The sequence below is a fragment of the Gymnoscopelus microlampas genome, assembly GCF_963454915.1.
Source record: "Gymnoscopelus microlampas genome assembly, chromosome: 5".
NCBI classification, from domain to species: Eukaryota; Metazoa; Chordata; class Actinopteri; order Myctophiformes; family Myctophidae; genus Gymnoscopelus; species Gymnoscopelus microlampas.
Genome location: NC_139942.1, coordinates 33,303,432 through 33,317,175, shown reverse-complemented (window position 1 = coordinate 33,317,175; position 13,744 = coordinate 33,303,432). Strand labels below are relative to the sequence as shown.

The 13,744-nt window shown below is 41.0% G+C and overlaps 1 protein-coding gene across 1 annotated transcript; it reads left to right on the top strand.

The window, feature by feature from the left end:
* Positions 1 to 1,118: 1,118 nt before the first annotated feature.
* LOC311045800 (NAD-dependent protein deacylase sirtuin-5, mitochondrial-like) lies at positions 1,119 to 9,854 on the top strand. The gene is made up of 9 exons (XM_084057858.1): positions 1,119 to 1,214; positions 2,866 to 2,964; positions 3,351 to 3,484; positions 5,032 to 5,257; positions 5,592 to 5,679; positions 5,793 to 5,846; positions 7,092 to 7,215; positions 8,117 to 8,232; positions 8,422 to 9,854. The coding sequence occupies exons 2-9, from the start codon at positions 2,871 to 2,873 to the stop codon at positions 8,492 to 8,494; spliced, it is 909 nt and encodes a 302-aa protein (XP_083913984.1). The 5' UTR covers positions 1,119 to 1,214; positions 2,866 to 2,870; the 3' UTR covers positions 8,495 to 9,854.
* The last annotated feature ends 3,890 nt before the right edge of the window (positions 9,855 to 13,744 follow it).

Genomic DNA, 13,744 nt, shown 5'->3' with positions numbered 1-13,744 from the left:
ATCGAGGTGCCCAGATGTCCCTATAAGTGCCCACATATCCTGATACGATGCATGCATGCTGCATGCGTGGTGGTGGTGGTGTTGGTGCACCTACCTGTCTTCAGGTTGAAGGAGAGTCGGGCTTCCACCAGATACGGGGTGTCGCTCTTGGAACGGAGTCTTCGGATCGGCCGGCGGTCTGATGTACCCAGCCCGTCCGTACTGGACGCCATCAATCTGAACTATGGGTCCAGTGTGACTGGAGGAGACGAGCGAGCCACGGCCAGCACAGTGGGAGGTATTGACGATGGAGGGGGGAAAAAACAGAAAGGGGTGTGTGCCGTGTGTGTGTGTGTGTGTGTGTGTGTGTGTGTGTGTGTGTGTGTGTGTGTGTGTGTGTGTGCGTGCGCGTGCGCGCGTGTTTGTGTGTGTGTGGGCTAAGATCCGTTACGAATTGAGAAAAATGTGTCACAGGGAAAGCGAGAAAGGGAGCAAATGAATGAAAGATAGGGGGGGAAAAGAACGCGGCAATAAGTGACGAAATGGGAGTGAAACGAGTGGGATGTAAATGAATGAATCATTTACGAGTCAAACGGAACGCAGTGGTCTTGTCTCCCACCAGATGGCGCTACTTGACCGCAATATTTCTCCCAACTTTTATTTTTTTCCGAGCATGCTTTTTTGCGACAATGTGTGTATTTACGGCTCGCTGTCGGCGTTGCCATGTCTACTTATTATAAGCGACTTGTTTTTCTGTGAAGTTGCTTGTAAATATTGGTAGTTATACGGGTTGCAGTTTTGGGGGCTTGTTTCTAACGTGTACATGTTTATTTGTTATATTTATTTAAACTAGTGGTTCTCAAATATTTTCATGAAAATGTTTTGTGCCAGGGAGCATTTAATGTTGTTAGAAAGAATGTCTCTAAAATATTCCAAATATTCCACTCCCCAGTAGCCTGGTAAACCCTCCCTCCGGAAATCTCATTTCCATTTGATTAAATCAAATGGAAATGAGATTTCTGGAGGGAGGGTTTACCAGGCTAACTCCCCAGTGCTTGTCTTTGCAAACTCAATCAATCATTAAGTTGCTTCTTTTGGGCTTGTTTTCCTAGACCTGGTTGCTTATTTCTCTCGCAAAATCTGGCAACACTCCTTGTGTTGATTGCGTTGTGATAAAGGTAAACAAACAGACAGAGTTGGACATTGCAGAGGAAACATCAGCCCTGTTACGTGAGGTGAGTGTGAATGTTAATAACGCAGTTGGATTTTATGTAACGTATTGCGCAGAAAACCACATGCAATACAAAGAAAATGCCACTCATGTTTTACAAGTTCAGGAAATAGTTGCATTCGCATGTATAGCCCTGAAATATGACAGTCATGGATGAACTTCAACCTGGTGTTTGCACTTTCTCCATTTACGTCCCGTACATCTACATAAACGTTCAGATTTCGAATATAAAGTACTTACCCCATGGCCACGGATGTTACAATACTGTACGGCCCATCAGAAGTACCCGTATCTTCCGTATTGTTCAATAAAAGGTATTTTAATCTGATCGGTGGCCATTTTCTCCGTATTTTCGCCATATGCTTTCAACTACAACACCCTAATCGGTTGGGAGGTGTACTGCACTCTGATACATTATAACGATGAGAAAATAACCACCGATTGGATTACAATTATTTTATTGAACAATACGGAAGATACGGGTACTTCTGAGGACCCGCACAGAATTGTAACATCCGTGTCCATGGAGTAAGCACTTTATATTTGAAATCTGAACGTTTATGTAGATGTACGGGCCGTAAATGGAGAAAGTGCAAACAGCAGGTTGAAGTTCATCCGTGACCGTCGCGTATCCATGGCTAGCGCATGTAAGGCGCCACGCCACACTTGACTAAATGCATCACAAACTTAGAGCAACATAAAATAAATGGAAACACTATTTTTAAATATACACTTTCCATATCTATGAAATAGCCAATAACTAGTTTAAGTGAAACATGCAACTGTGCGGGAATCAGGATACAACCTGACTATGTGAGAATGTGAGAATGTTTCTAGTGTTCGCGGGTCGATTGAGGATTCATGCAAAACCTGTTTGGAATCATTTGTTTCCCCTAAGCTTTCGCTCAAGTTCTATCCTGCAGGGCGCAGCCAGGATAATTGTCTAGTAGCAGTGGTGGGAAAAGTTAAAAAAAAAAAAAAAATTACAGTAAGTAAAATTACCAATACTGCAATTTAGAAAACAGTAGTACTTGAGTAAAAGTACAAAATTATTGGTATCAAATTGTACTTAAAGTACCAAAAGTAGAAAGTACTCATTATGCAGAATGTCCCATTTCATTTCTATCGTCCCATTCTATATGTAATGCACTTTTCATTCACAAGGAATTTCATACATTGTATACAAATGTAAGCTTGTAGATTGGCTATTTTCAAATGGCCGAAATGTATAGGGCTCAAGTGGTTAATGTATGTTTTGTGATAATAATCAAAATCTACTAAGTAACTAGTTGTCAAATAATTGTAGTGGAGTGAAAGTACAATATTAGCCTCTGAGATGTAGTGGAGTAGAAGTAAAAAGTACTCCACTAAAGTAAAAAAAAATACCTAAAAAATTGTACTTAAGTACAGTACTTGAGTAAATGCATTTAGTTACTTCGCACCACTGTCTAGTAGTCTACCTACATTTTTTTCATAATGGGCGTTGCCCTCAATTGGTATTTTAGGACAAAACGTTTCACTATTTTTCTATTCAGTGTTCAGTCCAAGCTTACGATGTACAGTAGAGACTCACTAATGGAAAAACAACATGAAAATGCGTGACTGACTGACAACGACAAGCAAGTGATGATTGTTATGTGTTATTTTATCTCCAGACAATATGATCCTCAGAAACGTGGCTGTTCTTGCATGTGGCCCACGCATGTCCAATGTGACAAGAGGACCTTTGTTTGAGATTTCAAGGGCCAGCTCAGGTAATTAAGATTATGTTTAGACCTTGCATGGATTTTGTTGGGTCTGTGCCAGGTGGCTGTTGTGTGTTCACCACCGCGATATCTATGAGGACATCTATAAGGACATCTATAAGCTCACAACATGACGCAACATGAGCCATACTAAAGAGTATAGGCTAAATTGCTTTACACTAGCTCATTTTAGACACAGCACATGCTACAAATAACTTTTTCACATACTATGTGTTTTTCCACATGATGAAAATACATTCTATATTGGCATATTCTCATAAATTCAGCAAATATTGCAATATTCAACATTGAGCGACATTGAGGTGCCCAGTGTTCTCAGGCGCCCACTGTTCCTGTGTCCATGTAGCCTATACTCATTTTGCTTTCCTCTCCAGATATGTCAGAATTCCGGAAAGTCTTTTCCAAAGCGAAGCACATAGCAATCATCACAGGGGCAGGTGTGAGTGCAGAAAGTGGAGTACCAACCTTTAAGGGAGCTGAAGGGAGGTGGAGGAAATGGTTGTCTCAGGTAATAAAAAAACCAAACAATTGTAGGCCTAATTATCTACTGTATGTACAATCTGTGTGTGTGTGTGTGTGTGTGTGTGTGTGTGTGTGTGTGTGTGTGTGTGTGTGTGTGTGTGTGTGTGTGTGTGTGTGTGTGTGTGTGTGTGTGTGTGTGTGTGTGTGTGTGTGTGTGTGTGTGTGTGTGTGTGTGTGTGTGTGTGTGTGTGTGTGTGTGTGTGTGTGTGTACATGAATACATAATTATAGATTATCATCCGGGCATTCGTGGTTGCTCGATGTGCAGAGGCCAATGACGAGTGCCAGGTGATAATTTGCTAATCACCTTATTTTTCTCAAAGACCATTAAAAATAGCATGTGATCAACTCTTTAATTGAACAAATATTACCATTACTGTGGGAGAAAGCTCCTTTAAATGATAGCCCCACTCAGATTTCCGGACAGTGTGGGGTGGGAGTTTGCTGAAAACTTGTCCAGCATTGCCATTACATGAACTGTCAAAAGTTGCTGTTTTCCGCTCTATGTTTATTTATTTTTGTGCCTGGATACACTCTAATGTCTCCTCAGCTAAGAAATCTTAACAAACCACCCACAGCAACCACATTTGGTGGCCAGGTTCGTCCGTGTTTGAGTTCCTTCTGCAGCGAGGTTGCTCGCCTGACCGTTAAGCGCGATGGCACTTGAGCATGGGTTGACTGGTCAACTGCCATAAGAAAAGGAATCGGTGCAAGCTTATCACTTCCTCTGTCCTCCTACGACCCTCCTTGCAGGGAAAATAAAGGCTGGGTGTGTGATAAAAATACATTTATATGAACTTGTGACATCAAATATCACAAGCATACTGTATCTTATATCAAATTCAACTCCATTTTCTTTAAGGTCAAACTTTGGTCTTTTGTCTATATTCCTCTGAGCTGGGAAGTTGGGAAGTGGGTGTATTTTATTTTTACATAATGCATCCTCATGTTCTATCAGTGTTTTATCTAGACAACAGCTAGTAGGTGAAGGAAATGGTGTTGCTTGCATAACCAGGCTTCATGTAGGGACCACAGCAATGAAATCAGCTTCATGCAGTACAAGGGGAGGTCGAGGAAGACAAAAAAACCTCTTTCATGCCTTTTTAAATTGATCCTCTTACAGATTTTCGCATTAATTTCGAGCTACCTAATCTCACCCTCTGTATCTCCTTCTATCCATCCATACTACCTTAAGCACTTAAACCCTATATACAGTACTTTGTTGACAGGGGTCCCCAGGGCCAGGGGTCTGTACTTGGTGTGTGTCCCCCCCCCCCCCTCCTCAACACCAAATCTCTTTGTCGAAATTTTCGGATCTACAAGCTCGCCGAATGTTCACCTATTATAAAATGCCCAAAATAGGGACACTACTACAGTTTATGTGGTTAAGCCTCATTTATAATTCGCTGACTTTCTTTCAGCTGAAAACACTGCATGTTTTGTTTTGTCACTTTGTTGGAGAAGCATAAATTAGTTGGTAGGGATCAAAGAGGACAATTCAGAGCCAAGTGTGCCCATTCTTCTGTGTCCCCAGGATCTTGCCACGCCAGAGGCATTTTCTCGCAACCCATCTCGGGTCTGGGAGTTCTACAATTATAGGAGGGAGGTGGCACTGAGCAAGAAACCCAGCGCGGCCCATCTGGCCATCGCAGAGTGTGAAGCTCGGCTGAGGAAACAAGGGCGTTCTGTGGTCGTCATAACCCAGACCATTGACGGCCTCCACCGACGAGGCGGCTCCAAACATGTGCTCAGGATTCACGGTGAGGCACAGGATCGATGATGATGGCAACGCACCGCCTACAAGCACTAACAAATCTTGACCAGAAGAGCATCACTGTTACAGTGCAAAATGTCTAAATCACAATTTGATTTATTTCAATTTACAATTTCTAAATGACAAAACCCCAGTATTGAAACTAACTTTTGAGATCAAATTACGATCTCAAAAGGATGGCTTTAGGCATTCTGGAATTGCCAGGACAATAAACTAGTATTGCCAGCAAGCCTATCATGGACATGAAGGACATTGGGCTGTTAATATATAGGGTCTCAGTGATCTACAGCTGTTTTTCTCTTCTGTATTTCTAACTGCAGGCAGTCTGACAGAGACACGTTGTGTGACTTGTGGACATGTGGACGTAAACCTGAAAAGACCAATATGTGCTTCCCTAGAGGGCAAAGGGTAAAGTGTACATCTTTACACACACAAACACACATGCAAAATCTTATGTGGTCTGACCTCTCCATTTTCTTTGCCTTACATTAGCAACATGTTTCTGTTCCCTCTATGCACAGTTCACCTGACCCTAACGTTGCTGATGCCCAGATTCCTGTGGAAAAACTGCCAAGGTTGGATTTTAATTTCAAGTTATGATAACTGCCATGTCCCCAGGTTTTTCTCTGTACATCCACGTCTCTCAAAAAGGCATACAGATAATATGAGGTTTTGCATAATTCACTGTTCGTGCTCTAAAATTATATAGACCATATTCACACTAGCCATTTTGCTCTTACTTCATACGTGTGTGTGTGTGTGTGTGTGTGTGTGTGTGTGTGTGTGTGTGTGTGTGTGTGTGTGTGTGTGTGTGTGTGTGTGTGTGTGTGTGTGTGTGTGTGTGTGTGTGTGTGTGTGTGTGTGTGTGTGTGTGTGTGTGTGTGTGTGTGTGTGTGTGTGTGGGGGGGGTTATACTTTACTTTATACTTCATACCTGAATATGAAGTAAGAGCAAAATGGCTGCTCTAAGAATATAGCCAAAAACACAGCAGGCAAGAGTACAGGGGTAACTCCTCTTCAGGTTGTCATTGTGGTCATGACACGTTATTATGGATTCCACCGATGTTCTAGGATAGACCCGCCTTACCTGTGTCTGATTGGCTTCCTGGCAGGCACAGTCTTACTGAGGTTAAGGTTAGGTTTAGGCACAGTCTTACTGAGGTTAAGGTTAGGTTAAGGTTAGGTTTAGGCACAGTCTTACTGAGGTTAAGGTTAGGTTTAGGCACAGTCTTACCGAGGTTAAGGTTAGGTTAAGGTTAGGTTTAGGCACAGTCTTACTGAGGTTAAGGTTAGGTTTAGGCACAGTCTTACTGAGGTTAAGGTTAGGTTTAGGCATAGTTTTACTGAGGTTAAGGTTAGGTTTAGGCACAGTCTTACTGAGGTTAAGGTTAGGTTTAGGCACAGTCTTACTGAGGTTAAGGTTAGGTTAAGGTTAGGTTTAGGCACAGTCTTACTGAGGTTAAGGTTAGGTTTAGGCACAGTCTTACTGAGGTTAAGGTTAGGTTTAGGCACAGTCTTACTGAGGTTAAGGTTAGGTTTAGGCATAGTTTTACTGAGGTTAAGGTTAGGTTTAGGCATAGTTTTACTGAGGTTAAGGTTAGGTTTAGGCATAATTGCAAAAACGCTAGGAAGGAAGAACTGTCAATCACATCGACTACTGGCCAATAACAGCGGGTCTCCCTAGAAAAGCGGTGGGCTCCATAAGCACGCGGTCATGACATGTTAGTTTTGTCAGTGTGTGTAGCAATAGTCAAAATATCATGACACATTTAATCTTGGATTTCTCTTTTTGTCCCTGTCATTCCCTGGTACTATTGAAGGTGTAAGGAGAGTGATTGCAGGGGTCTGCTCAGGCCCAACGTGGTGTTTTTTGGGGAAACTCTGGATTCTCATATCCTGACCAAGGTGGAAAAAGAGCTGGATATCTGTGACCTTTGTCTGGTGGTGAGTTGTGTCCCCGTTGTTACTGTAGCTAAAGAGGTATTTTAATACCTGCTGATATATGACACACATTTTATAATATCTTGGGGGAAGGACTTGTAATTTAATGATGTGATCACTGGATCTCAAGGTAAAAGTAATTGCTCTACATGAAATCAGAATGTAACTGCAGTTCGTTCCTGTTTGCGGACCACTCTCCTGGTCCCGCTGGCACTCTGGTCAGCTTGCACCCCAGTATTCACCTATAATCCCAGACCACTTCATTAGGCTCAAGATGGAAGAAAGAGTTTCCCAGCTCTCAATGGGTCTGGTTTTCAAGATACCCAAAGAAGCATTTCCCCAAGTACTAGTCAAACTACTCCAGAGTAGGGGATGCTCATAGGTGCTGCACCAGAGGGAGTTCCTCTGACCTCGTCCCTCCAAGTTCAAGTCGTTTAAGGGTAAAAATGCATTCTACTGCACAGCCACAACACAGTGGAATACTCTACCAACAGCCCTGAAAGTTTTAACTTCATCATTAAAGTTTAAAGATGACCTAACATCATGGCACCACTAAAATTCTAATTGGACTAAATTTGTTCCCCGGCTGGCCTTCCCTCATGGTTATTAACGGCTCACTCCTTGTGAGTGACATCCTCCATGTGTCGTATCCCGGGCCACCCACCTCCTTTTATGTCATCATGAATTTAAACTGTATATTTAGATTTTTGTTTTGGTTGCACTGACATTGTTTTGTCCAGATATTTGAGTGGTAAATGGGGCCACAATGGGAACAAGCCCTTGGCTTTTTGTGTGTCATTCATTTGGCGTGTTTTTAACTCGGTTGTACTGCCTGTACCTTCAAACATTGTCCATATTTGTATTCAATCAATCGAAGGCTTAAGCTCCTGTTGTTAACCCACAGGTGGGCACGTCCTCCATTGTATACCCAGCAGCCATGTTTGGCCCCCAGGTTGCATCCAGAGGCATCCCTGTGGCAGAATTCAATCTTGGAACGACACCGAAAACCGAATATTTTACGTAAGCGATACACTACAGCTTGCTTCTGATTATATTATTTGCACCACTACATGGTTGTAAGCCACTGCATTGACCAAGGTTCTACTTGTTTGACATGCATGCTATGAGAGTGATTGAATGATATCGACCGTGATAGGATGGCCTCTCAACAGACAGAAATCCTGACGTGTGTGTGTGTGTACCCCACAGGTACCACTTCTCGGGTCCATGTGGAACCACACTGCCTTTGGCTTTGGCTCGACATGAATCGGAGGTTATTTAGGAAATAGGAGGCTAACTTTGTAAGCAATGACCAGTGGCCTCTTCTATAATGCACTCTGGGGCCATTGGATTTCATAATCATGTTCTGTTGTTCCAAAATGCCTGCCTTAAGACACTTCAGCACTTGGTAAGTTGATAGCTTTGCTACATATCATTCTACACCGCTGAGATGGATTTCTCATAAGATACTTGAACTATATATGTGGTTGACTGGAAGTGGGATTTTATACAGTGTGATTGTGTGTTGAGATTTTTAATAGAGACAAATATCTTCTCATATTATGGTGGTTGATGTTTTACATGCTATTGGTAAGGGTTTGGTCGATATAGGAGGTACTTACAGGGCAATGCCACTCATTTTCAACATTAAAATATGTTTTATACATACTCACTATACCTTCAGTTGGAGATTAAATTCCCCGTTCTAGACCATGCGCCATACGTCACTGATCACATGACCCCAAAAATTGAGCCTCAGGTTCTAGGCTACAGAGAAAAAGCCTTGCCGAGCCCTGAGGCCCATAGGCTCTCCTGTTTCCTTAGCGTGTGGCAGCTTGATGTACAAGTACACCCCCTGGACATGACACTAGTATGTCGCAGGGACTTACCCCAATCCAACCCCCAGGCTACAGAGAAAGGAGGAACTTTATTCTCATTTCCTCACAACAGTTCTTATTTCCTCACAACAGCTCTAAGGTATAATAATAACACATTTTAATGTTGAAAATTAGTGGCATTCCCCTTTTAAGAGTTAACAGCTCAATATCTAAATGATTTTTGTGCCAATAGAGACATTCTCTATTTCTTCAACTGGATGTACCAACACACTTTCCAAAATGTAATCTAGTGCCTTTCAAACTGTTTACACAACCTTGACCAAATACTTGCGTAAAACCTCAAGTGCATAGCAACTAGTGCTACAGAGACTTAGCCAAGTGTACAGAGTTGACTGTTGAACAAGTACACAGGGGATAGAGAAGGGGACACCTCTTTTGTATCCTAGTCTGAATCAGTATAATCTCCCTCTTGTAATACATGTCTAATCTGTGTTTTATTGTCACTATGGTTGCATGTCATGGGCTATCCGTAGTTTTACAAGCTTAATATGTATGTAAAATGCAAGAATGTTTAGTTCATTAATTTAGTGCTTAATGATGTTGTATTGAATTGTTGCCACTGGGAACAACTTAGGAAATTGATTTATATACAGTGTGATATGATGTTTTTTAACACCTTGATTCTGTCTGTGTATCTATGTACGCTATGCTTGAAGAAATTGTAGTTTACAATATGAAAACACTGCCATCGCAATAGCTTCAAAATGAAACTCTAAATCAAATACATAAAGATTTTGTCCTCTGTGCTGCTTTTTGTTTGAACTGTAATGAATAAGCATTCACATGTAAATGTGAACAGCATGACAATGAAAGTGAAAGGGAGAAAGATAGTAAACAGTGAGAGAGGACTTGACTGCCGCATTTGGCAGGTATCATCAATCACCGAATGGCGAGTGCCTGTAAAACAAACGACGACAAGAATTGAGCAACGCAATATCACTGGTCAAATATTTTACTGGAGATGGAGCAAGCGCACAATGAAGAGAGCATAGTAGCAAGAGACCTGTGACCTACCTAAATGAAGTCCCACTCAAACAGTGTGGCAACATGCTGGTTGACACTTTCTGGACCAGAAGATAACCTCTCCATGGGTGGCATTTATGTCTCTTTACTGATGAACTGTCTTAACCCATTAAGACCTGACGCCGATTCTACAAATGCCTGCTAGATCAATAGTTCTCACACTTTTTCGTAATTCAAAATTATTAAACATTTTTCAAACACTTTCAAGATTTTTCAAAAATAGCAGATGTACAAGCTCGCAGCGCGGATGGTGACACACTGTGAGCCTGTATATCTACTATTTTTGAATAGCCAATGCAAAAATCAAAAATTTTAATGGGTTAAAAAGGAAAAAAAGATTTGGCCAAAATTGGTCATTGGTCTGATGACAGGATATTTCTAAGTATTTTGTTCTCCCCTTTGTATGTGTGTCTGTGCACATAATCTTGCACAACAAGTGCCAGGCCTATCAGCATCATATTTCTTAAAAATATGACAACATGGTCCAAAACTCTCCAAATTAGGTGAGTAATGTCCTTACATATTCAATACTTTAAGCTACATTGATGTCATGCCCTAAAATGTGCAAATAGGGGAAAGGAATTGATGTCACGTGACATGAGTGTGTTGGAGGTGCAAAAAAAGTGCTTCTTACATGGATTTGGCTCCTTTTTGTAGCTCGGGGGCTTGAAAAATGTATATCTTATGTGGCTTGTCATACACAGGTCTCTTTCTCTGTTTCCAGAGACTATGCTGACAGGTTCTGTCACCTTTAAAGATATAGCTGTGTACACCTCAACCTACATTCATTTTCAGTTTGATGTACTGTACAATTGACTGTCACCTTGTGTAACTGTCACCTTGTGTAACCGTAATGTCAATGATATTACAGCGATTACTTCCTCTTATGAAGGAGTGTGGGGGGGCAGTGAAAATCTGACACATTTCAAATAACATTTGATTGACTGGTGTGTGATATAAACACAATTGACACAATTAATTAACAATCAGACTTAGCAGATTGCTGAGAAATGAAGACAGAAATCCAGTAGACAGAAATGTAGACAATGAATGAGAGAGGGGGTGAGGAAGACAGTAGAGACAATGTAGGCTACAACTGGTAATCGCAAGCCGTACTACTCTTTAATGACTCTAGATGTCATTATTAGGGCATGCCTCCTGGTGGTGCACTACTGAGTGTACTTGTCTAGTATTGTAGCCTTCTATATTTTGTATAGTAAATCAAAACTATGGAAAAATATACGTATATATATATTGGGGAAAACATTCAGCTGTCAGACTCTGTTCTCCCCTATGTTTCCAAAGAAAGGGAGGTCTCATGTCCACCAACTAATATGGATAAAACAATACCACCATACTAGATAAATACATTTAAAAAAGTGTAGTCTACTGATCTATCATTCACAAAACATACATACATATAACATAATTTCCGCTTTCCACTGGCTGGGTGTTGATTGTTGTCTGGCGTTTTGCTTCCAATTAATCCCAGTCCAATGGATAGATCTGTGACACTCGAACGTAGTCGTCAATTCGAATTTAGTAAAATAATGAAAACGGTGATTACATTAGACGCACAAACTGGGGCTGTTGTGTTGAGTTGAGTTCATGCAGAATCAATATGTATATTGCGTGTGCATAAAGTGAACAGTAGATGCCAGTATGTAGCTTCCAGTCTACTGCAGGATATGTACAAGCATACTCTGTCTCATATCCACTCAGAGAGTCTTAGTAGACGTGAGAAAGAGGAAACAGACTTCAGTACCCCAAGGCAACTACGTACATCATGCAGCCATCAAGTGTGTTGTTAAGTAGGCAACATATAGAGAGAAAATATGAACTCTGTTATTCCTTACCACTGTATTATTATTATTATTTATTATGTACTTTAGAAAAGCTTGTTTTCATTGTGGTCCATTAAACATTCAACACTCAAACAACTGGACAAAACAACAGTGCAACAAAAACAACTACACAACAATATAGAAAATCTAAATATTATATTCATGATAGTGACAGAACAGGGGATGGGGGCCCAGGTATGCATAGAGAGGATGTCACTCACAGGAAGTACGCTGTTTACAACCCTGTGGGGGAGGCCAGTGTTCATGGTGAGTGTGAATGTTCATGGATCTATGCTTTTAGGTCAGCCTTAAGGCCGGTGCATAGTCCACTTCAGTTAAACCCTAATGGCGAAGTTAAAACTTCCAGGGCTGTTGGTAGAACATTCCACTGTTCTACCAACAGTGTTGTGACTGCGTAGTAAATGCATTTTTACCTTAAAGCGACTTCAACTTGGGGGGGACAAGGTCTGGTCCCTCTGGTACCTTTGATTATCACCCCCTACTCTGGAGAAGTATTTGAGAACTGCTTCTTTGAGTTTCTTTAAGCCATCCAGGCACCTGGTGAATAATGACCATAAAACATTTGATTCTGTGAAATAAAATAAATGAAAACCGCAAAACAAAAGGTATATTTATTTATCAAAATATAGTATATGATTAAATGTTAAACTTTTTTGTTTCACAGAATCAAATGTTTTATGGTCATGATTCACCAGGAGCCTGGATGGCTTGGGAAAAATTAATGGGGTCTGGATCGGTGGAACCAGAAAATTGCCGCCACTGCTATGCCCTATAGAGGACGACAATGGAAATAACTGTCGTGTTGAGATCTTTATTGTGTCCCACAGCATTCTTTTAATCATGTTCACATGTGTATGTGGCCATGTTTTACATTTGACCTATAAAACTAAATAGCTATGCCGTATTCTCATCCTTTTCATTAGATATCTCTTAGATATACTATTCATTGTCAAGCATATAACTATGCATTATGCTGGGCAACAGAGAGTACCAAGGAGGTGTAACCCTGGGTGCATTCAGCATAGTGACAGACATTGGTAGTCCGAATGGAATGGAAATGGGGGTGAGGCAATTGGACCCGGCGCGGAGGAACACTGGACATGTTGGACAGAGAAGGAAAGTTTCTTATTTTGGACCAAGTGAATAGAGGTAAAGGTAGCGTTACAATAAAAAGTACAGGGTCATTAAAAATGTGTGCACGCAAAGAAAACGACAGGAGAAATCCCAATGCAGTGCTGTTTTAGTTCAAACTAAAAGACAATTATGAAACTGGTTGTATTAACCACATTAACCCTCACGTCCCTATTCTGGCCACATGTCAATAGGCGAAACCTTTCTAAAATAGTGAAAATACATGATCGACTACAACACAACAACACACAATAAACCACAATACAACACAGACCACCACACAACATAACGCAAAACACGCTATTTCAATTTCTGACAACCATCAAGCAAGCAACAAATACCAAATTATCTTTTATAGCATCTTCACGATTCTGATTCTGATTCATTTGCTAAAGAAGACATATAAACATATACAAATAATTTGTATAATGTTCTATGCACACACACTTTCATTTATGAAATTCACATTGAATTTGAAGGTAGGCTTATAGTTGGAAATATTTAGGAAATTACCACTCAAAAGGGATACAAATGTAGCAAGAATAGCATTACCCTTTTCTCAGCCCTGGTGTCTGGTGGGTTCATGTACTTTTTGATAGTGCCCTGGTGTTTTTC

Bases quoted from the DNA above. Each gene is read 5' to 3' on its own strand.
- LOC311045800 (XM_084057858.1), top strand. From the start codon at position 2,871: ATGATCCTCAGAAACGTGGCTGTTCTTGCATGTGGCCCACGCATGTCC. The intron at 5,258-5,591 runs GTGAGGCACAGG...TTCTAACTGCAG, and splicing joins ACATGTGCTCAGGATTCACG to GCAGTCTGACAGAGACACGT. The intron at 5,847-7,091 runs GTTGGATTTTAA...GTACTATTGAAG, and splicing joins CCTGTGGAAAAACTGCCAAG to GTGTAAGGAGAGTGATTGCA.